At 38.8% G+C, this 23,946-nt stretch overlaps 1 protein-coding gene across 3 annotated transcripts in view; it reads left to right on the top strand.

Moving 5' to 3' along the window:
• The window catches only part of LOC123308343 (cilia- and flagella-associated protein 36), a 239,007-nt gene that overhangs the window by 184,646 nt on the left and 30,415 nt on the right, over positions 1-23,946 (top strand). For 2 of the 3 annotated variants that reach the window (XM_044890957.1, XM_044890958.1), the window contains one exon: positions 10,026-10,153. The exons of the other annotated variant lie outside the window; for it this stretch is intronic. In XM_044890957.1, the coding sequence (XP_044746892.1) occupies positions 10,026-10,153 (128 nt within the window). The remainder of the gene's footprint in view (positions 1-10,025; positions 10,154-23,946) is intronic. 3 annotated transcript variants of the gene reach the window in all.

Below are 23,946 nucleotides of genomic sequence, written 5' to 3'. Positions count from 1 at the left end.
AGGTTCTCCCAAAGACTTTAAAGCACTCAAATTTTTATTTAATGAATCCATAATATACCGCAATCCACTGTCAGTTTCTCGCTGTAGTGGTTCAATAGCAAAGAGACACCTTAAGTGTTCATTAATAAGAAGACGTTTATTGTTATAACGTTGGCTCAGTAAATCCCAAGCAACAGCATAATTATCATGTGATACTGTAATAGAACTGAGTATAGACGATGCTGAACCTTCTAAGAAGGATAAGAGATAATGGAATTTACTGACATTGTCAATACTGTTATTATCGTGAATTAATGACGTAAATGTATCTCTAAATGATATCCATTTGTTTTGATCACCATTAAAGGGTGGAATTTTCAAAGGTGGTAATTTAAGACTATTGTAATTATTCGACTTATTACTTATGTTAGATGAAGATTCATCGATAGCATTATTTTGAAAAGAATCTAATAGTGATTGAGCTTGAGCCATTAACTTAAAACAAATATTCTCAGTGATTTCACGCTCTTCCATTTGTTTAGATATATCTTCATCCAACAGTTCTATTTTTGATTGAATATCTTCAAAACTACACGACAATTCACGCATTTTATTCAATCTGATATTGACCTCATTTAAAATCAAATTTGATAAATCCTTGCGATTCATTAAAGGCGTTAAATATTTTTCAAAAAGTGTTATACGTGCTCTTAAACTGCCTCTTTGTTTTATTAAGTCCTTTAAATCACTCATCTTGTCGACGCAGAAAACGTTTCACTCAAATAATGATGGAACAAAAAAACAACGGAATCAAATAATCAAAACAATGAATACGTTACGGTTATTCCTGATAACGCAGCTGGGCTGATAACGAAAACGGTTCCGCAGCAACGAAGCGACTTCAAATGGTTATTAATCGAGATTAACCGTTACTGGATTTTCAAATAACTGTTATGCAGCTTTCAGAGGTCAACTTCACCTGAAATGATATAGTATTTGAATTAAATCGGTCAATAATTTGAGTTAGTTGTTAGTTGAAAAATAGAATGTAATGAATTACGCAAACTGAATCATGTGAAGGAAAAATTACAAAGGAATAAACAATGCACTTCCCTCTGCTTCGGAAACGATGAATTGCAGCAATGTGGCTCGCGATTTCCCAAGGTGGATCCTCCAGAAAATCTGTCGTTATTCTTGAATTTCGATGTTTTTCCACTGATTTCAAATCACGTCGGGGTCACCAAAACTGTATGCGCCGTTGGATATACAGATAATTGAAAATTTCTTGGTTTTAAAATGTATATTCGTAATTACAATCTCTTGGCTTAATCTAATGTGTTACATTCGATGTCGTACAGCGCAATTAATTCAATATGCGTTATCTTCCGCACAGAAGTCATATTACACATGTTTATAATATAAAGGCGTTCACATGCAATGTACAAACCGCGCACAGGGTGTCACAAACTAAACAACCGGCAAGGTCACTTCCCGCACATTTTTGGAAACAAAATGTTCTGTTTGAGTGCTTTGGAGTAAGGACTTTCCTTATTTCCCTCCTGCAACTCGAGCCTCTCCCTGAGATTTTTAATCTTAGCCACTAAGCTAGATACGCATCTATCTAGCTCATTCACCCTCGCTTTTAAACTTGCATTCTCCTCTCTCAAAATATCGTGTTCGGACACGACATAAGCAATTTCTAACGCGTTTTCTTACATTACCACAATTCCATTATGAACGGTTGAATGGTCTACATGTGTGTTTCGCGGTCGCAGACTGTACATCTTTCAATTCGTGGAGGATAACATTTCTTTCCATTGAAGGCTGTTTATTTGTATGGTGAAAAATTCTGCAATTTTACATTAGTTAATCTTTTCATTGAAATTGGTAGAATTTGCATTGATATTCATAAATTTCACGTGTCGCCTACTTCTCAATATGGCAAATAATAAAATCACATGTCATTGTTGTAATAAACAGTACGTGAGTCATTTCATAATAACATACGTTATTTGTAAACATGATTTCGGTAATGCATGTGTTGGAATGAGCCAATCTGAAATACGTGTCATCAACTCGAGGAAATCCATTGCATGGAATTGCCCCTCTTGTGAACGTATGGAAAATGATATCGCCGCTTTGAAAACGGTTATTGTCTCCTTGCAAAAAGAAGTTAATGAATTAAAAGCTTCTGCTTTGGGACTTCCGTCCCGTTCATTGGACAACTCGATAAATGATTAATGTTTTGAGGAACTTCTACATGAGCTAGAGCTCGCAATGAGCGTAAATTCAACCTTATAATTCATGGACTCCCGGAGGGTGAGGCAGATCTATCTGGAAGTGAGCGAATGACCAAGGACTGTGACTTCGTCAATAATATGCTCCAATCCACCATATCCGATCTTCCAACTCTTGAAAGGACGAAATTTAAGCGCTTGGGCAGATTTCCTCCTGCCAATGGGAGACCGCGACCTCTCAAGGTGATTATGGGCAATGTGAGTGATGTTAGAAGGGTGCTCAGGCAGTCTAAGATTTCCAAGAGGAACTTTTATGTATTTATTTCATCAGATGGAACTCCCAGACAGAGGAAACATTTCAATAGGATCAAGACGGAACTGAATCAACGAAAGGAACAAGGTGAGAATGTTGAGCTGAGATTCGAGCGAGGTTTTCCAGTTATCAGGTCTTTAAACTTAACCAACCCAATTACAGTGTGAAAGAGTCCGTAGGATACTATCAGAATGTTCGTGGACTCAATACTAAGTCGCAAAAATTTAAAAATTTGGTTCTGAGTAGTGACTTTGATTTTTTGTGTTCGTCTGAAACTTGGAAACAGGATTGGCTGCTTGACAGTGAGTTGTTTCCCCCGGAGTACGATGTGTTTCGGTGTGACAGAGATCTATTGAGAACTAATTCCTCTAAGGGCGGATGAGTACTGTTTGTGATCCAGAGTGAATATTGTGCGGTTAAACTCGATCTATCGATTTTATTGAATATGGTGCCCTCTGTTGATACTGTGGCTGTTAGAATTATGTGCAATTTCAGATCAATAATTGTAATTGTGCTCTATATTCCACTTCATATTACTGATGAACTGTACGAATTATTTTTTGAAACACTGTCCACACTGGATTGCTTATTGAATGGTCAAGTTGTCATAATTGGGGATTTCAATTCTCCACTATATATTGACTGATCGGCGCGGCGCACTATTTCAATCGATATGTTCAAACAATCACTGAAGCTGTATCAGTTCAATAACTTGGTGAATTCTGGTGGAAGAATGTTGGATCTTGTGTTTTCCAATGTGGGGTGTAGAGTAGCTGGTTCGGACCTTCCACTAGTCCCGGCTGACTCTCATCATCCACCCATGGAGATTTTGTTATGTTCCAGGCAGTCCAGGGGGGTTTGCGATCTTGGTATTGATAGGAGTGTTTCAGTGCTTTCATCATATAATTTTCGAGAAGCTGATTATTTTGTTATGTATGAACGTTTTCTCAATGTTGACTGGTCGAGTGTTATGAGTAGTTGTGATCCTGAGGTGGCATATTCTGAGTTTTATAACATCCTTGGTGATACATATATTTGATCAAACTGTTCCGGTAAAGATCAGCAGAAAACGTCGTTTTCCATCTTGGTACACCTCCGAGATAATTTGGTTGATCCGCTGCAAGCATAGGGCATTGAGAAATTGTAGAAAATATAAAAGTAGTACCAATATCCTGAAGTATAGGTCTCTGCGTAAGTTGCTTAAATCAAAGATCAGTGTGGCGCATAAAAGTTTCATCAACTCTTCCGAGGAATTAATACGGAGCGAACCTGCAGCTTTTTGGTCATTAATACGCGAGAATAGGGGGTCTTCTCGTATACAACCTGGTGTTATGACTTTAGATGGTAAGACTTTTTCGAAACCTCAGCAGATTGTTGATGCGTTTGCTGACTATTTTTCCAGTGTGTATGAGAGTCCTATTGAAACATCAGCTGTGGGTCAGGTAATTGATGGCACTTTCATCGAAATCGGAAACATTACCGAGGATGATGTTGTTAAAGCTTCCAAAAAGCTTTCTAATAAGCGTACAGCTGGACCCGATGTTCCTGGTTTCTTGGTCAGGGGCTGTATTGCTGTGTTGGCTGCTCCCCTGGCACATATTTTTAATATGTCTACTGTCATGGGAGAATATCCTTCTCTGTGGAAATTGTCGAAGAATGTCGCAGTTTTCAAAAAGGGTGAGAAATCCGATATAAAAAACTACCGACCAATAGCTATTCTGTCTAATTTCTCTAAGTTATTTGAGATAATTATATTCAATTCAATATTTCCTTATGTTAAACAAAGTATTAAGCCTACTCAACATGGTTTCATGCCAGGAAAATCAACATGTACCAACCTTGTATGTTTTTTCCAACAAGTAATTGATTCATTGGATTCATCCGATCAGGTAGACGTAGTATATACGGATTTCCAGAAGGCGTTCTATAGGATCGATCATAGAATTTTGTTGAATAAATTAAGATCTCAATTTGGATTTGGGAGTAGGTTGGCACTTCTAATCGAATCTTATTTGGATGAGAGAAAATGCTTTGTGGAGGTTGAACATTCAAGATACTTTCAATTCTGTGCTACATCTGGCAGTGCTCAGGATTCTAACTTGGGACCTTTATTGTTCCTTCTATTTATAAATGATGTCACCGATGATATAGAGATATACATTTCGACTTTTATGTTTGCTGATGACCTTAAGCTTTTTTGCAGGATATTTTCAGTTTTGGACTGTCAGATTGCAGAATGCACTTGAATTTTGGTGTAGATTGAATGGACTGCCTCTAAATGTGTCTAAATGCTTAGCGATGTCATATTCAAGGAAAAAAAATATGGTTTTGTATGATTATTGCATGGAAGGTCATACGTTGTCTCGTGTGACTGAGTACAGGGATTTGGGTGTTTTGTGCGACAGCCAGTGTTCCTTTGTGCCACACCTGAATAGCCTTATTTCTTCCATCAGTAAAACTTATGGGTTCATTATTCGTAGTGGAAGGCGATTTCAGAATACTTCCACATTAATTGCTATATTCAATAGTTTCATTCGTAGCAGGTTAGAATATTGTAGTATAATTTGGAGACCAATTTATAGTTATCATAGAAAGCGTATTGAGTCGGTGCAGAGAAGATTTTATAAATATCTAGTTTGGAAGGAAGATGGCATCTATCCTCCGCCCGGTTATGATAATGTGGCGCTGCTTAGACGGTTTGAGGCTCAGTCAAAAGATCATAGGATCCGAGTGGTTGCAATTTTATTTATTTATAAAATTGTGAATGGTATTGTTGACTGTCCGGAACTGCTTGCTAATGTATTTTTTGGTGCCGCGCTCCGGTTCTAGGAGCGGTATTGTATTCTACTGTAGAGCGGGAAGAACTATTGCCAGTTTGAGATCGCCAATTACCTATATGTGCAAATTGTTCAACTCCATTGCTAACAGATGCGATATTTTTCATGATTCTCCCCGCTGTATAATGTCAGCATTTTCGGAAGTCATGGGCAGGGTTTGATCATTATTACTGTTTCTTTAGTTATTGTTTCCATTGACCATATTCGAAAAATAATTTTAAGGTCTTTTTATGAAATTGGAATGTTTGAGTTGTAAATTTGTTTCCTCTACTTGAATTTTATTTTCCTGTAATTGGGACATTGTTCCTGTTGGAAAATAAGGGCTTATTATTATTATTATTATATATTATATTACGGAATCGCAGTCCGAATGGTCAGACATTTCAAAATCTACTTTATAATTACTATACTACTCAAAGCAATTTGAAATGAAATTTTTCAAGACAAAAAAGAAAAATATATCTCATGCATAAAAACAAAACGACTCGAATTTTCTACTCTATGAGAAAAATCAGATAACAGATACGAAAAATAAACTCACCTGATGCTTTCTGCAGAACCAACGATCTAGACCTGGACTCTGGCAGATGAACACCAACTTTGAAAATTTTAACGAATTAAAATTCCGATAACACATACACGTATATAACCTACACAAACTTCACAGACGGAATCAAAAATTCCGTAGCTTTGCTAGTGGGCACTTTCACTTCGACACTGTCGAGTCGGGAAGTTGTTCTGACTTCTCCTGAGTATTCATAGCGCAGAAGCGAATCGTACGTGCAATGCTCAATCTCCACCCATCGACTTCTTGTAAGCCTGTATTTGTTGGGAGGAAAATCTTGAACTTACCTTGTATATTTATTTTCACATGTTTGCTCTATAATAAGGAAAATGAATCTAGTTGTTTGAAGTTGTCAGATCATCACAACTATGAAACAAGGGGCTCTGAGACATTTTCCTTTTCGAAGCATAGAGCTTACAGATATGAATACAATCCTTCGTACAAGAGTATTAAAGTTTTTAATCATCTGCCTTCTGATTAAACTCAAAAATGTTCAAGAAAAAATCAAAAACCCTCTTATGACAAAAAGGCTAATACTCTGTACAGGAATATTCGTGCGACACCCTACTTGCTTAGTTTCTTATTATTCATATTCATATTATCCTGATTCTCCATAGGTACCGAAGTACCCTTCAGAAGCTCTGTGGCTTGTACGAGTTCGGAGAATCAGTTGTGTTCTGTGTAGGCTTTGTTACTGTGTCCTTACGCCACCTGAGGCACAGCACTGTTAATTTGAACCCATACCCCTATGAACTAGAAAATTCCTTCTCTTGTCCGGGATCGAACTCAGTACCTTGCAGTTGCGAATACTGAGCCGACGCTTCTAACCACCAAGCTATGGACACTATTATGACTTTAGCCTTGCGGCTTTCACACTCCTCTCCAGAGGAAAATTCACTTATCCCAGATATCTCAGATATCAAAAGGATTAAGTAAGAAAAACAAGAAATTTTCGTGTCTGCTCCAAATTCTTTATTGAAAATTGCCACATATGTTTCGACCCTTACAAAATTAGGGCCATCTTCAGGCATCTGCAGACAAATACAAAGACGTACGAAAAGAGAAATAAAATAAAAGATAGCAACAGAAAAATACATGGAAAGAGAAAACAACAGTACAAAGACAAAACAAAACAAAAATCAACATATATTGAGAGTCGAATTGTGAAAAGAATTTGAGGAAAAATAACTTATATGTTTAGAATTATAACCGAAACTATCTGTCAAGAAAAGATGAAAGCAAATATGTCACATTATCAGGAATCAACAAAGGTTCGGGAGGATGTATTCCGCGAAAGTAGACTTGTTGGGGTTGTTGGTCCTAATGGCTCTGAAGTGTTCATCGATCCTTGTTTTGATGCTTCTAAAGGATCGGCCTATGTAGAAATTACCACAAGAACATTCCAGCCGATAGACTCCCATTCTCTCGACCAGGTCGACTTTATCCTTACCTCTGGACAGGATCGATTTAAGGGAGTTTTCAACTTTGAAGGATATCCGAATGTTGAACTATTTTAGGTATTTTTGGATTCTCTCAGAAACCCCAGGAACATAAGGGATGCTCCTGAAAATAATGTTTTCATCTAATATAGGGGTTAAATGGGTGTTATGTCTAATCATGATCTTATGGGAAATCCTGCGAAAAGTGTTTTGTACTTAGTCCATAGGGAAGCCATTGTTGTGTGCTATCTGTAGTATATTGTTGATTTCCGTTTCGTAATCTTCAGCGGACAATGGAGTTGTCAACAGTCTATAGAAGAAGGAACGGAAGGCGGCAAGCTTGTACTGGAGTGGATGATCCGATGAGAAAGGATCACATGATCAGTTGTTGTGGGCTACCTGTAGATAGAGAATTCGATTTTATCATAATAATAAGACATCTTTCGAGCGCAAAAGCGCATCCTCATAAAAAAGTGCCTGTAGAATAACGGATTTCGAATACGAGTTCAAATGAGCGAGTTATTCAGCTTCATTGAAAATGACAATTTCTCAATATTCGTTCATAACTCAAAATCTGTGACCATTAGGCTGAATCTGTTTTCAGATTTGGAATAGTAAGGAAAGAGCTCGAGAATGTGTCATCCGTTTTCTTCTAGCTGCTATAGTTCTCGAGATCCCTTCAGTAGACAACGAATTTTGCCCACCCCGTACTTGTAAGGATTTGACCTTTGGATGGATTTGAAAGTAGAGGAAGTGGATATCGGTTAATTTTATTGATGCTGTGAGAGTAGGAAGGTATATCTAATCCGAAAGCCACATTTTCAGTCCGCTTATCATTAATTTGTTTTTACTTTGGAAATTCTTTGAAAAAGACCAAAACATAGTTCTTGGTGTGGGTTTTATTACAATTGTTAAAGACATTTTCTTATTTTCAAGGATTTCAGTATAACATGGCAACGCTGGCAGGCGATTACCTAAGCGCAGATGTTTGCCGCGCACATTTCATTCTCATTCTCGCCACAGACGCCGAAATGGCCACAAGCCAAATAGTCAATGTACAATTCTTACGTTCAGATACAAGTTTTTGCTGTATAAGCAAGTGAAATATTATATGCAGTGAAACAAGTTTTTTCTTCAAACAATACAAGACAAATATACAGTCCACTAGGACCAAGAGTGAAGAAGAGGAAGGCGATCTAATTTCGAACTCTTGATCCCCAACAACAATCATTTTTCATGATACGTGTCAACATTCCTAGTAAAATATAATATATTGCTTCATCTATACGTAGTAGTTACGCCAGTCGGTAGGTTCTAACTTGAGGTGTTTAATTAACCGAAGATGCGTTAATTCATTTCGATTGACGAACCGTTCTTTCTGCCACTTCTTCATTTTCTTCACATAAATACAAACTGCAATGGATGCTGAGTTCGCAAGTTCCTCATTCATAATGTTGATCCAGATCAAATCACGGTGAAGATAAATATTTACACGGCACTTATATACGAGTGAAATTATGTAGTATGGAGCTCGACGGAATCGATGGCTTTACAGTGACTCTAACAAGACAGTGGTGACAATTGGAAATTTTGCAAGAATATGGCGGCTTAGAAGCACATATTACAATGCTATTACAATGCTATCCTTAGGCCAGGAGCAAATAGAAACGCAGGTGAGTTGACGCAGCTTTTTCCTGCGCTGCACGTACTATCCGAAAGGTCACTGTCACGCTTTATTTGCGCGGTCTTGTTCTTTTCTATGTTTTACAAAAACTCGCGCTGTGTAACCTCACTAACCTGCGTTTCTATTTGCGCCTGGCCTAAATTCGGAAAGCGGATTAGGTCACATCACGTTATGTGACCAAATTTGCCATGTTTCTGCAAAAGTTGCCGCTACTGTCACTGTAGATGGCTTGATCGTGTATGACACTCTATTTTGGACATGTGGAAACTTGGCTTGCTGGGTTTGGTGCGATGCGTTCGGCTTCTTCCTGAATGGCCAGCTTAAAGAGATGAGCGTATGTTTGAAATAATTATCAGGTCGAATAAAAAGACTTCGATGATAAGAACATATGGTGTTGGTATAATGAGTAGCGAAATTATGAATTCTATAATTTCGTTTCTCAAAAGTTCCTCTGAAAAAATCTGCAAAGCTTGAGAAGGAAATGACAATCAAATTCCTTACAAAGAAATCGATTCGAAATCCGGCTTCATCGAATGACCAGATGATCAAAATGAACTGTAAATTGAAAAAAAATAATAAGGAATAGAAAATGCACTAGACAAGTCACCAGCGGGCGATCTTTTACCACGCACATTGGAGTTCTGGTTTAAATGGAAATTCTCCAGCTGACGAAATCTTTTTTTTCCTTGGTTGGGTGGAAAAACACTCGGAAAGTTTTTTCCAAAATAATAATCGACCCGTTGATAGCGGCGTTCAACATAGTTGAAAGCATATGGAGTTCTAGTTTCAGCATAACAGCGTTTATTCAGATTTCAAGGAAAGCAAAATCATTGTGCGTACAAGATGTTTCTGACATGCCTTGTAACAATCGATCTTGGGAGATGTCTAGTGCACTGAGATACCAAAAATTCAAACTCAAAAATAATTGCTTCATGTTACGACAACAATATTGATTTCTATTATTTTTGTAGTTGAACTTCTTGAAAGAACAAATAAAGAAGCACTTGGTTTTAAATCTGAAGAAAAGGGTGTAACCCCACTTGCTACAAAAAGTATTCAGAAGACCAATAAAGAAATCCAACCATCACGTCTACAACAAGTGAGTAAATTTTTCTTAAATTTTTTTATTTTCTTTCGAATAATGTACTTTCGTGTTTCGATACCAGGTATTTAGTGATGTCCACGCGACAAACGACGCGAGACTTTATTGTAGTCACTAATAAAGTCTCCTCTCTTGGGCCCTAGTCTCGGTAGTCTCGTCGTTCATTATGTATGCTGAAAGCGGATACGCTGCCGCGTGTAGTTGTTCTTTCGAGATGCGTCTTGTGATATTTAGTCTTATTTGAACACCACCTGTTTTTTCATTCACGTTTCCCAAATTCATTGAGAGTAGTTGTTCGAAATTCGAACATTATTTCAAATTATTCATTCCGATATTCATTTCCGATGGAAAATTCCATTAGAATTCAAATCGATGAACAATCGAAGTGGATCACGTCACCTACCGAAATCTGCTGACTGGAAGGAACACAATGCAACAATCGGGGACTTCGCGAATCCATTTGTGACCAAATAAGGAAACGTTATTTTTATTGTTATGGTTAGATTTAGTATATAAGCATAGATTCTAATTAATATATCATCATTCACTTATAGTTTGATCAATTTACCTCACCGGCAACTGTGGAGTTAAGACTTTCCTTGAACGTTCTGAGTCTGGTCGTTCAGTTGCCTCAAGTGTTGTTTCAAACATAGAAGCAACATTTTAAGGTCCTTCGAGCCGGATCGAGAAAATAGATTCACGACCCTAATCTCGATCACACCGCCGTCTGTGGGGAAGCCTTCCAGAGCCAACGCCAGCGCGAGCAGAAGCCCCCCAGAGCCAACGAAAAAATACGTGAACAAGCCATCAAGCGCCAAATCCTTGCCAGCGAACAAGCCTTCCGTCCCCACATTTACAGAATCCCAGGGAACAGAACGAATCTATTAGGAAAACGAACGCCAGAGAAGAAATCTTCTAGAGCTACAAGCCATCGCCATGGAGAGAGAAGTAGAAGAACAAATAACAATTGGTCAAGAAGTTAAACGAATTCTATAATCTCTTTAAAAAGATGGTTCAGCCAGAAAAACCGAAAAGTATTACAGAAAGAAATCCAAAACGGCCTCCGATCTCTTCGACAAATTCAAAGAGATACACGAAGCAATACATAAAACACTTTCTGTCGACCATGAATATTTCCAAAAGGACTTACCGGGGCAGATTTCCAGATGCTACCAGGAAATCACAGATTACATTGATGGACACCCACCTTCCACTCCGACCATCATATCCAAAGAAGAAAGTTTTCAACACCCTGCCCTCCTGCAGCTTATTATAAAACTAACTTCGTTCAATCAGGAAATGCAACGAGCTAAGCAGAAAATCAAGACCAAACAGCATCCAAAAATATACAGTTTCCTTGAGGAAAATCTATTAAGAATATGGAGAGACATAGAAACACTTCACGAACAACTTTTAGCCGACAATCACGAAGAAGTCACAAAGTACGTGATACCACGATATCATAGAAGATATAATCACCACTTCACCATTGGATAATCCATCCCAAACTAAAACACTGTCGATAAATCTACCAAGGATCAGTATTCCAATCTTCAACAGGGACTTCGAAACTTGTATTACATTCAGAGACATTTCCACAAAAACCAACCACCACAATCATGAACTGAAAGAATGCAGTACCTGAAAAGCCAAGCCAGGGGTGAGGCCGCAAGGCTTATCTAACATCTTGAAATATCTGAAAGGAATTACCCTATAGCATGGGAATTTATGAAGAGAAGATACAATAACAATAGACTTCTTTTCAACAAATACGCTGACAACATCTTAAATCTACCATGCCTGCAACAAGATTCCGCTGGGTCGATCAAGAGACTTCATGACACCATGCAAGAAAATCTCAGAGCAATAGAAAATATGGGAATCACAGCAGAGCAATTGGGTAACAAGATAATTGTGCACATGCTGCTGAAAAAGTAGGACAACGAAAACTCTACGAACAAGCCACTTTAACTCACAAGGACGTTCAAGAACTACCAGACCTTCCAGAATTTCTAGAATACAGATTCCAATCACTCGAAGCATTACGAGGCACGATCAAGAAGTCGGACCACCAACAAGCAGGACAAAGACCTAGGATACAAAATTATTATAGCGACGTCCGAACCTGTAAAGTATGTGGCAGTTATCATGAAATCTACCGATGCCAAAATTTCAAGGAAATGTCCGTCAAAGAACGCAACGCCTTCATAAAGAAAAGCCACCTCTGCAAGAATTGTATGCGACATTCGAGCAATACAAAATGCCAGAGCAAAAGTCTTTGTTTCAAATGCAATAAACCTCACCATACATCCTTACATTGGGATTACAATCAAAGTAGGAAGACAAACACTGACCAGCAAGAACACAGTGAAACAAAACACAATATTACAAGAAATCAACCAAAACAGGCAAACGAAATCGAGTCACACCTAGGAAAAACTTCAAACAATGATGAACGATCATCCATTCCTCTCTTGGCCACGGCGTTCGTCAACGTATCCAACAACAGGGGATATAACGAAATTGTGAGAGTTCTGATTGACCCAGGCTCTCAAGTATCATTTATAACTGAGGAAGCCGCAAACACTCTAGGAGTTCCAAAAGTGAAACATCAAGCGACTATCACAGGATTAGAATCATGTGATGCCTGAACGTTTTATGGAAAATATACACTCAAATGAAGCCAAGATTCTCAAGCACTTTAAACTTTAAAGCACAGGCAGAGTTATATGTCTTACCAAAGTTGACCGGCTCCATGCCCCCATCCCCCAACGAAGTTGATGAACACTGGGACAGTAAAATCCTAGCAGATCCTACATACTATAAGCCTGGAAAAGTCGACATCCTCTTAGGAATCGACCTATACAAGGACATTTTATTGAACGGAATAAAAGATTCCAAAACTGGTCTTCTCGCACAAAACAGATCTTGGATGGATCTTATCTGGTAGCACATGTCCTGGACCACAACTCCAGATTACCAGTATGATCACTACTGCGGAGCAAGAAAATCAAATTACCAAGTTCTGGGAGATAGAAGAAGCGGATGCTCAAAGGAACAATAATAATCAAAATAACATCTGCGATGAATTCTTTGCAAAATCTCACACAAGAAATCAAGATGGCACATATACGGTACGCCTACCATTCAGGAACAATCCTTAGGAAGATCCAAAAAAAAACAGCCTTCGCTCGTCTTCTGCAGATAGAGAAGAAGTTCATGAAAGACGAAACATTGGAGACAATGTATAGAGAGTTCATGGAGGAGTACATTCAACTGAACCATATGATATCATCGGATCGAATTACAAACAAAACAAGATACTACATTCTTCATCAGGCCGTAATCAAAGAAGATCGGGAAACAACCAAACTACTTGTCGTTTTCGATGCCAGCCAGAAAACCAGTACCGGAATCAGTTTAAATGACATACTTCACGCAGGCCCCAAGCTTCAACAAGATTTGATTGACATATTATTGAGATGGAGGAAGTACAAAATTGGAATAACTGCAGATGTGGAAAAATGTATAGACAAGTCAAACTACAAGACGATGACTAACGATTCCATACCATCTTATGGAGATCATACAGAAATGATCCAATTCAAGAATATCAGTTGACCACGGTAACATACGGGACTGCTCTAGCAGCTTACCTAGCCATAAAGACTAGCATCAGTTAGCAAAAGACGAAAGTAAAGAATTCCCAGAAGCAGCAAAGCTAATCCTTGAAGACTTCTACGTTGACGATTTTCTGTCCGGAGCCCACAACAAAGAGGATGCACAAAGAATCAAACAAGAGGTTCAGAAACTTTTAAGTAAAGGAGGATTCAACATTAGAAAGTGGAAATGCAATCTGTCATTGATTGAAGATACGTTCTTTCAAGAAATTGGAAGTCATGCAGATATTACCAAGATCCTAGGAATTGGCTGGCTACCACAAAGTGACAACTTTCAATATTCAATGAAATACAAACGAACACCAAAAGACAAGTGCTGTCTGAAATTGCTTAGATATTCGATCCACTAGGCCTTATGGCACCAGTTGTCATCAAAGCTAAACTAATAATGCAAGAAATATGGAAGGCCTTGAAGAAATAACAACCTCACTGTTGGCAAAACCAGTCAACTGAAGGACTTAGATCCATCTGTAGATGAACTCGGAGTCCTTCGTGTAAGAGGCCGCTTGAAAAACTCATCTATGAGCTGCAACCAGTAGCATCCAATATTCCTGCCAACAAAATGCCATCTGACTGATATCATAATAAGGCACGCACTACATGAAAAATTGCATAGAGGAACACAGATGACATTGACTCACATCAGACAGGAATTCTGGATACCTCATGGGAAAAACAAGGTTAAAACCACCATCCACTGAAGTGGAAAAAGAAAATTGTGTGAGGAGAGGGAGAGTTGAATCACTCGAAAGTTCACAGAGAAAAAACAGCATTGTCATCTTCGGACTAAATAGTCAAGTGGAATACGTAACTGTGGATTATATCATTGATTTTTTCAAAAACCTACTGACAATTGAAGTCACCCGAAACGACATCGATGATATTTACACGATGGGAAGGTCACTCGAGAGCCCCGTGAAAGCTCATACATTAAGAAGAGAGCTGTTTTACACCACACCAGGAACCTTAAGGGGACTTCGATAGGCATTGCACAAGATCTAACAAAGCAGCAGATTCAGGAAGCTAAACTCCTGAGGAAACACCTTCTCGCCGCTAGACAGGACAAGGATAATGTTGCATTTATTAAGAACAATAGACTGCATCTAAACAAAGGAATCTTTGCTGCGAGTGATCTTCAGAGTCTGGAAGGCGCGAATGACCCCTGCGTCCCAGTAGGACCTAATAGCGCCCCTGGAACTCCAGTAACTGAGCACGCTGAAAAGATCAGGACACCACTCGTGCAAGTGAGCAAGAACCATATAGATACAGACCCGACTACAAACAAGGATCAACGGGAAACATTCTTGAATACCGCGGGCATCCCGAAAAGGGACACATCAAGGACAAACGCAGGTTCAATCTCGTGATAGACCAACCCGGCATAGAACAGCCAAAACAGGTGGGGCCAACTAGAGTCACTTCTGCTTTTGTTTTTTTTTTCTCTCTTTTTTCTTCTCGTTCTTTCGTTTTCTTTGTTTTTTGTGCTTTTTTTCCCACAGTAGCTCGATATGAATCAATACTTGCGTGATTTCAAGATCAATCACGTGAAACCGTTTGGACTGGATACGGTGAAGGAATGTTCTGAGGTACTCCATGTCCATCAGGGTAGTCAAAACTTCAAAATTTTACATATGAAGTATAAGTAAAAACATAGATGAATTTGTGGTTTAGCTGCGCGCTCTGGATTCTGACCTGGACTGACTAATACTAACTGAAACTCATCAAATCGATGATTTGGGGTTGTTTAGTGTTGCAGGATAAGACCTAATTTATAATGAGGGGCGTTATAATAAGAATGATGGGGTCGTTGCATACATCAAGTCTTCCATAAGATTTGAATTCCATGTGGAGGAAATATTTTGCTAGATAAAGTGTCTTCAAATAAAACTTCATCTGAGTTTCGATGAAACTGTGAATGTTACAGCCTTTTATACATAGATCCCCAAGTACGTATGTGTGGGACTTCATCGCCGGATTGGACCAATATCTGAGTCGATTGCAAACTGAACCAGAGGAAATTCGTTTCTTCACTGGTGACATTAATATTGATACCTTGGAGCCTGTCGATAGAAAGGAGCTGAATACTTGAACACTCTGAGTGAGAATGGGTACTATCCTGTCATAAATAATGTGGCAACGAGACTTTTCGGAGACAGCGAAACGTGCGATGACCATATTTTTCTTAATATTTTTCATAATAAAATGATAATGTTCCCAATAATATTATACCAATTGTTCTGCGGACACGGATAACGGATCACAATACACTGATACTTCAAATTGTTTTCGATTCGGTCATTTCTGGTGCCAAAAGCAGAAGGACTATTGAATATATAAATGAATCCAAGGTTATTTCTGTGCTTCGAAAGGTGGGTTGGGACCAGTTTTCCCAGAAGAGGATCCAAATGAAGCGATGAATAAATTTCTGGGTATTTTGAGGAACACTATTCGAGAATCTACAGAGACTCGAGAACTGAGGAGAAAACACGAGCTAGCACCTTGGATGACGAAAGGTTTACTAAAATAAATAAATAATAAGAACACAGAGTTCCGTTCTGGGACCGACACTCTTCAATATATATCTTGAAGGCTTAGTCTCATTGGGGAGTGTAGGAAAAATCATTGCCTTTGCGGACGATACAGCATTTTTTATAGAGCCGAAAGCTGGAGATAACTGAGGGAGAAAGTTGAGGAAGAATTGAAAACTATAGTCAAGTGGTTTGACAAAAAAATACTGAGTATAAACATAGAAAAAACTCTATATTTACCCTTCAGCTGTAATTCTGCTGGTACTCTACCGTTTGACGAGATCACCGTGAATACTGGAAAAGAAAAAATCTCCCTTCGTCCCTGCACGGAAGTCCATTATTTGGGCGTAATTATTGACACACATTCGAGTTGGGACGTCCATATTTAGCATTTTTCAAGAGGCTTAGATCGGTCCTGTAAAAATTTAGAGTATTCAGAAATGTTCTACCCCTTCCACATCTAAGAACCTTGTATCATGCTCTTGTTGAAAGCCATCTAAGACACTCAGTGACGACATGGGGAGCAGCATCGATATCGCATCTCCATCCTCCAGGTGATCCAAAGGAGATTCCTTAGGATCATTTATAAAAAATCTTCCAGATATCCAATAGAGGCACTTTATTCCGAGCCACAGGTACTCAGTATTCGGGAGTTGTTTAACCTACAGTCCTGCATTAGATACCACAAAGCATCGAACAGGGCTTCACTACCTAAGCACGAATATGATACACGGCAAAAATGTTTACAGGTTATCCCTCTGATGAAGAAGACCATCACCCCAAAAAGTTGTAGATATATGGCACCAAAGTTTTATAATGGAATACCAGAAGAGATCAAAAACATACGCCCATTGTATCGATTCAAGAAACATCTGAAAAAGTTTATACAGACCAGCCTGCGCTTGATGCCAAACCCCCACTGAGTGTGGGATTAAAGAGGTGCAATAATATTGTGCTATTGTTGTGAATGCATTAAAATTTTTTGTTGTAATTTATGTATTCTCATGTCTAGAAACCGAAACAGAAAATTCATTTCCCTACCGGTAACCACCCTTCAAGTTAAAATTCTTTGTATAATTAATGTGAAAATAAAGGGTAGGTATTTATTATTATTATATTATTATTATGAGACACTGCGTCGTCTGCATACGATTTCATTCAACTACATGCTCACAGAAAATGGGAAATCTACCAAGGGAAAGGGTGATACCATCCCACCCATTCACGAATGTAGGAGTAGATTACGCTGGCCCGATACAGATGAGATTATCAAGAGGTAGAGGATCTAAATGTTATAAAGGATACATCTCCATCTTCATCTGTATCGCAACTAAGGCGATACATCTAAAGGCAGTAAATGACCTTTCAACGGACGCATTCATAGCTGGCTTCAGAAGATTCACATCACGACGTGGATTATGCTCTGCAATATTCAGTGACAATGGAACCAATTTCGTCGGAGCTCAACAAGTCCTTGACAGGGAATTTCAACAATACATTGATGAAAATTCAATACAGAAGGCATTAGCTAAGAGTCGGTAAAGTGGTACAGAGGCAGTCCTCATTTTGGCGGACTATGGGAAGCAGGGGTGAAGTCTATGAAGTTTTACCTACGAAGGGTAGTTGGAGATCACAAACTGACTTTCCAAGAAATGAGCACATTACTATGTCAAATAGAAGCATGCCTCAACTCTCGTCCTCTCACGCCACTCACTGATGTCTACAAGAATTGGACGTACCGACCCCAGGACATTTCTCATTGGAAATTTTCTCAAATCAATACCGGATCCAGAGAACAATGGAGACAATATCACATTGCAAAATAGATGGAGGCTCATACAAAAGCTGAAACAAAATTTCTGGACGAAATGGACCTCAGAATACCTGTCCAGATTGCAAGACAGACAAAAAAGAAAATATCGAAAAGGGAGACATTTTCCTAATCAAACAAGACATCAATCATAACAGTTGGCCCTTAGAGACACGAAGTCACCCAGGAAATGACGGATTTGAAAGAGTGGTGACGATACGATGTAAAGATGGGAAAGAAATCAGGCGACCCATAACCAAGATTTGTAAACTACCTGTCGAAAAAACGAACGAGCAACCAATCAAACTTGAAACTTTTTGGAAAAAGGTAATAATACAATCCTAAATGATGATTATGCTAGGCATAGGCCTAGCCAAAGTTGAAAACGTAACAGCACATCATCAAATTCACAATCTACCTCCTGGATTCTACGTAGAACATTTGGGAAAGGCATACATAAGTGGAGGCGAGTTTATCAATTTATCGACACCCTTTTATCTCGATCAACTAAAATTAGACCGGATCAATCTTAACAGAACGGTTGAAGAATTTCAAGGACTATGCAAAACAGCTTCAAAACTATCGCAGATAAATCACTGTCACGAATTCCAACACCACATCTCAGTAATGAAATATGAAACGAACCTGCTTATCGACAGCATCCAACACCTATCTTCCAGATCCAGAAGAGGAATATTGGACAATTAATGACATCCATCTTCGGCGTTAACGACGGAGTCTATCACGATATAGATGACCTTCAACAAAACCAGCAACACATCAAAGACGTCACCAATCACCAGAGAAAACTAATGATATCCACAATGAACGATGTGCAGCAGATTGAACAAAAAATAAACCAAAAGTTAAAACATTTTCGTGTAAAATATAACAAGGGCATAGCGATCATCAATGAAATTCATTTGTGGCACATACATACATAAATATACGAAAACACCATAAGTCTTCAAATCATTCAGAATTATCAATTAGCTGCGAACTATTTGAAAGAAGTCAACAACAAATACACAAAGATCATAAACATATGTCATGGTCAGGGCCACATCTCGGATTTACTTTCTCCAAGTGAACTAGCAAAACTTATCCAGAAGGCTGAAACAACCATTCCATCAGACATGCACATACTACTCAAACCTGTGAGCAGAATGGAAGTATTCTATGATGCGAATGAACTAAGAATTGTCACCTTCTTCTTCATCATTCAAAGACAGAGTTACGACGTAATCAAGGTGACTCCAGTTCCGATAAAGAACGCAGAAAACACATTTATAGTACCAAAAGTATCCAATGACCTACTAGCAGTGGAGTAAAACAGCCAAAAATATTTCGAAAAATATGAACAGGAAATCAAGGAAGCTGTCGAATTACGAGAGTGCCTTTATATTTATAATCCTGGAATGGTCAAAAACATGGAGCAGCATCCGAATTACGTTATCCAAAGCATTTACCAGAAAAATGGGAAGTTTGACTGTGATCTCTCCAGCATTCGAGTCCAAGACGTATCATGAAAAGAACTACTCAAACCAAACACGTGGATGTTCATCTCCAACCAACCCTCCACTATATCGAAACTATGTGCAGGAAAACGAGAAGAATTAAAATTCAATGGAACTGGCACAATTCACATCGGATCAGACTGTCTTCTCAAAACGCAAAATATAATTCTTCGTGCAAAGTTCATGGATAAGATGAAATCAACAACTACATTCAGCAAGCCGATCCCATTGAACTTATGGCAAGGACAGCTGAAACATTTCCAAACATTTCTGAAGAAAACCTCATCGAACTCGAGACAGCAATGGATGACATCTCTGCGAACTTAACGAAAAATCTCATAGAAGAAAAGGAACAAACTCCACATATGCCTCAAGTGTTGTTTCAAACATAGAAGCAACAGTAGTAATGATACTACACAAAGAATGAATTTAAAATATCCTTAATTGTGGCTTCGAAGTCTGACAAAGGGATCAATGAGATTCCTAATGCCATCGTCTACACGCTGAAAAATTCCAGGTTCATGAGGCTAAGGCTACTTTGAAAGCTTAAATTCAATTATTGAAACTGATAAAGATGAGAACAACTTAACACGTGACACACGTAAGAAACTCGAACAAAAAGTGTAGCAGAGGAGGAAAAATAAAAACATTCGCCTTATCAGGATAAGGGAATAAAAGGGAGAAAATTGTGTTGACTCAGGTCAAGAAATTATTTCGCGATTAACTTTACATACCGATTGCCGACGAGATCACCTCTGCTTACAGATCAGGTGTACTAATAAGAAATAACACCGGCATCTCATCGTTGTCTCCGCAGATTCAGAATATGAGAATATGTTACAGTAGAATCTTTTCAAAGGATCGAACGTTGTTATGAAGGAAGACCTAAGGTATGACAGATGAAAAATTGTTAGAGATTCATTTCATCGGTATAGGTTCAAGATTGTTGGGACGTTAAATGGGGCTGTTTTCGTTAGATCGGAGACAGATGCGGCATTCTTCTTCTTATTTTCTTAAGACTTACTCTTGTTTTTTCTACCATTCAGCCTCTTGGGAAGTAGATGTCCAGCTTTCGTGCCGTCTCTTGCAAGGTCGGCCGGGAGGTCTCCGTGAATTTGGTTTTCCATCTTTTGCCCATTTCGCCCATTGGTCTTCCATCATTCTGTCGACGTGGTCTCTCCAATACTCCAATATCGTCCTCTAGATCTCGTGAAGTGTACTATGTCTTGAATGAATGAAATGAAAATCACGTCCTTAGTTGTTCATGCTGTGTATTTTGACTGCAGCTAGGACAGGTGGTGAAAAACAAGACATGATGCTGTTGCCAAGATTCTTCACCAAGAATTGGCACTAAAACACCAACTTCTAACTTCGAAAAAGGTTCCTTATTACTATGACCATCCGGATGCTGTGTTGGTAAATGAACATCACAAGCTCTACTGGGATCGCACGTTTCTCACAGACTGGAAAATAACCCACAATAGACCAGACCTCATTTTGCTCAATAAGGATGAGGACACAGCACTATTCATCGACGTGGCAATCCCAAATAATAACAAATCTTTTAGATAGGCACACTGAAAAAATTTCAAAATACAGAGATCTCGAGGAACAAACCAGAAGACAGTGGAAGCTGAAAGATATCAAGACCATCCCTATTGTCATTTCATGTACCGCCTGTACCGAAGAAACTACTAGAGAACTTAAGGAAATTTCAGTTGGACGAAATTATTTATGAAGTCATGCAGAAGGCGGTACTGCTCGGAACGGCGGAAACTGTACGCAAGTACATGGGGAATACAGAGGAACAGCGTCTGCTCCGACAGGAAGTGCGGGTGGAGCATGAATCCAACCTACAGCAGGGAGCCGAGGAGCGACCCGGACCCGACCACCACCACGAGCCCGAAAACGTGGAAAGGGCTCCAACAGAGCTTAATCCTTTTGATATCTGAGATATCTGGGGTAAGTGAATTTTCCTCTGGAGAGGAGTGTGAAAGTCATAATAATTTATTCACTATTTCTACAATCATAATCTAAACAACATTATTAATACAAGTGAATAATTAAATACTAAGATAAGTAAAGAAATAATTGTTTCGAGATGACGTTAACAACAATATTAATAAAACAAAAAAATGAAGACAAAAAGGAAATTAACTCAAAATGAAAACAAACATGAAACAAAACACTGCATCCCGGAAAACAGCTCTCATAAAAAGTTCCTTCAACTATAACTCTGCACCTCTCTCCGTAATTTTTCGGCACATTCTACGAGGCGAATTTCGAATATACACGAGTAGATCGGTTGAAGTTGTTCAAATCCCTGATATAAGCAGGGATGGAATTCATTACCATTGGTGCAACATAACAGAAGGATCTCTGTCCGAATGACTTAGACCTGAAGGGCGCAACATAGTTTCCAGCCTGACGGGTGTTATAGTTATATGGGGGCAACTCAGCTTGGGATATAGAGGAAAAGAACCTCAAAGGAACCTTGAGAAAATACAGCTGTCTCACGTCAAGAATCCGGGTTTCAGCATACAACAGGTCGAAGGGGTAAATATGGCCCCTCGAATAGATCAGTCTTAAAAATTTCCTCTGCATTACCTCCACTGGGTGAAGATGTGTCTAAACCAATGGACAATGATCCCAGGATACCATATCGTAGATGAGGTTCCACCAGAGCCAGGTACAAGGTTCTCAGAAGATGAGACGGAAGTACCTCCTTAATACATCTGAACCTGTATAGAAGTGTTTGCAGCTTCTTGACAATGTAAAAACTGTGGAATTCCTATCTCAAATGACGGTCGATGTAGACGCCCAGATATTTCATTGCATCCACTGGCTGAATAGTACAGGGTTGGTCCTCATCAACAATTTCTAGGGTTTGAAAGGGAGGGGTGAGAGATCTATCAGCCGTAAAAGTAACATATTTAGTCTTCTCCAGGTTCACCGTCAGTAGTCTCTCATTCAACCACCATTTTACGACTTAGAAGCACTCTTGTGTTTTTTCACCGAGAGAAGTCCAGCTTTCATCCACGACAAATATGGCTACGTCATCAGCGAAACCCACAATATCTTCGCAACCCCTCAGTGAGAACAATCCATTCAAGTGTATGACAAATAATAGGAGACCAAGAACACTGCCCTGAGGTACACCATACTCAATATCTTAAGACTCACTGAGCACATCGTTCACCCTAACACTCTGATGACTACCCGAAAGATAGCTTTCCAGGAGTTTAAGTGGTTCTTCTCTAAAGCCCATATCCTCCAATGTCTGTAGAAGCAAACGATGACTGATCGTGTCAAAGCCCTTCGACAGGTTCAAGGACATTCGTTAATCTTTTTTGTTAGGGCCAATATTGCATCCTCAGTTGAGGTTTTCTCTCTGAAACCAAATTGCTGGTCAGATAGCATCCCGTAACTGGTGACATATGATGATATTCTACGTTTGAGAAGCTGCTCGAAGATCTTGGACAAATTGGTTACCAGTGAGATCGGCCTATAGTAGGGTGACCAGACGTCCGTCATTGTGACGGACAGTCCGTCAATCGTCCAAGAAGTCCGTCACTGGAAAACGTCCGTCAAAATGTCCGTCAAAATCTTAAATTTAATTCAGTATTTTTCTCAAGATTATTTGTGATGGATATTAAAAGAAGAAAGTGCAAATTTATGGGAGATCTTTCGAAAGAATTTCCATTTTTTAAAACACAAAACTTGTTTCTGAAATCCAATGTACGAAGTGTTTGGGTCAATTCATATTGCATTTGGAGGAAGAAGATATATTGTACGACATGTTTCACGTTACGAACATAAAAAAAAATGTTTAATGCAGCAGCATCTTCCTCCCTGACCAAATATTTGAGACATTCAAATTTTGGGTTATGAAGAAGCTTCTCTAGCAACGCCTGAAGCCCTTCTCTCATTCCACAGTATAATGCACAACCATTATATTAACATTATTAAATTTTCGTTTTTGTGTTGTGATAAACTTTTATTATTTCTCCATTTTCAATAAATTTTTTTTATCGCCATACGTTGTAGGAAACTGAGTAGCTGGAATCATATACAGGGTGAGTCTCAGACTCTTACAAATATTTTACAGTAGATTCTTGAGGTCAAAAGAAACACTTTTTTCCTTTACCATTTTTTCCAAATCGGCTCGGTTCAAAAGATACAGGTTGTTGAAAAATATAAAAAAATGTTATTTCTAGTTCTCACTAACGGTTTTATCGAATGAAGTGAATTTCGG

Source organism: Coccinella septempunctata, chromosome 2 (genome assembly GCF_907165205.1).
Source record: "Coccinella septempunctata chromosome 2, icCocSept1.1, whole genome shotgun sequence".
NCBI classification, from domain to species: Eukaryota; Metazoa; Arthropoda; class Insecta; order Coleoptera; family Coccinellidae; genus Coccinella; species Coccinella septempunctata.
This window is presented reverse-complemented; position numbering and strand designations above follow the sequence as displayed.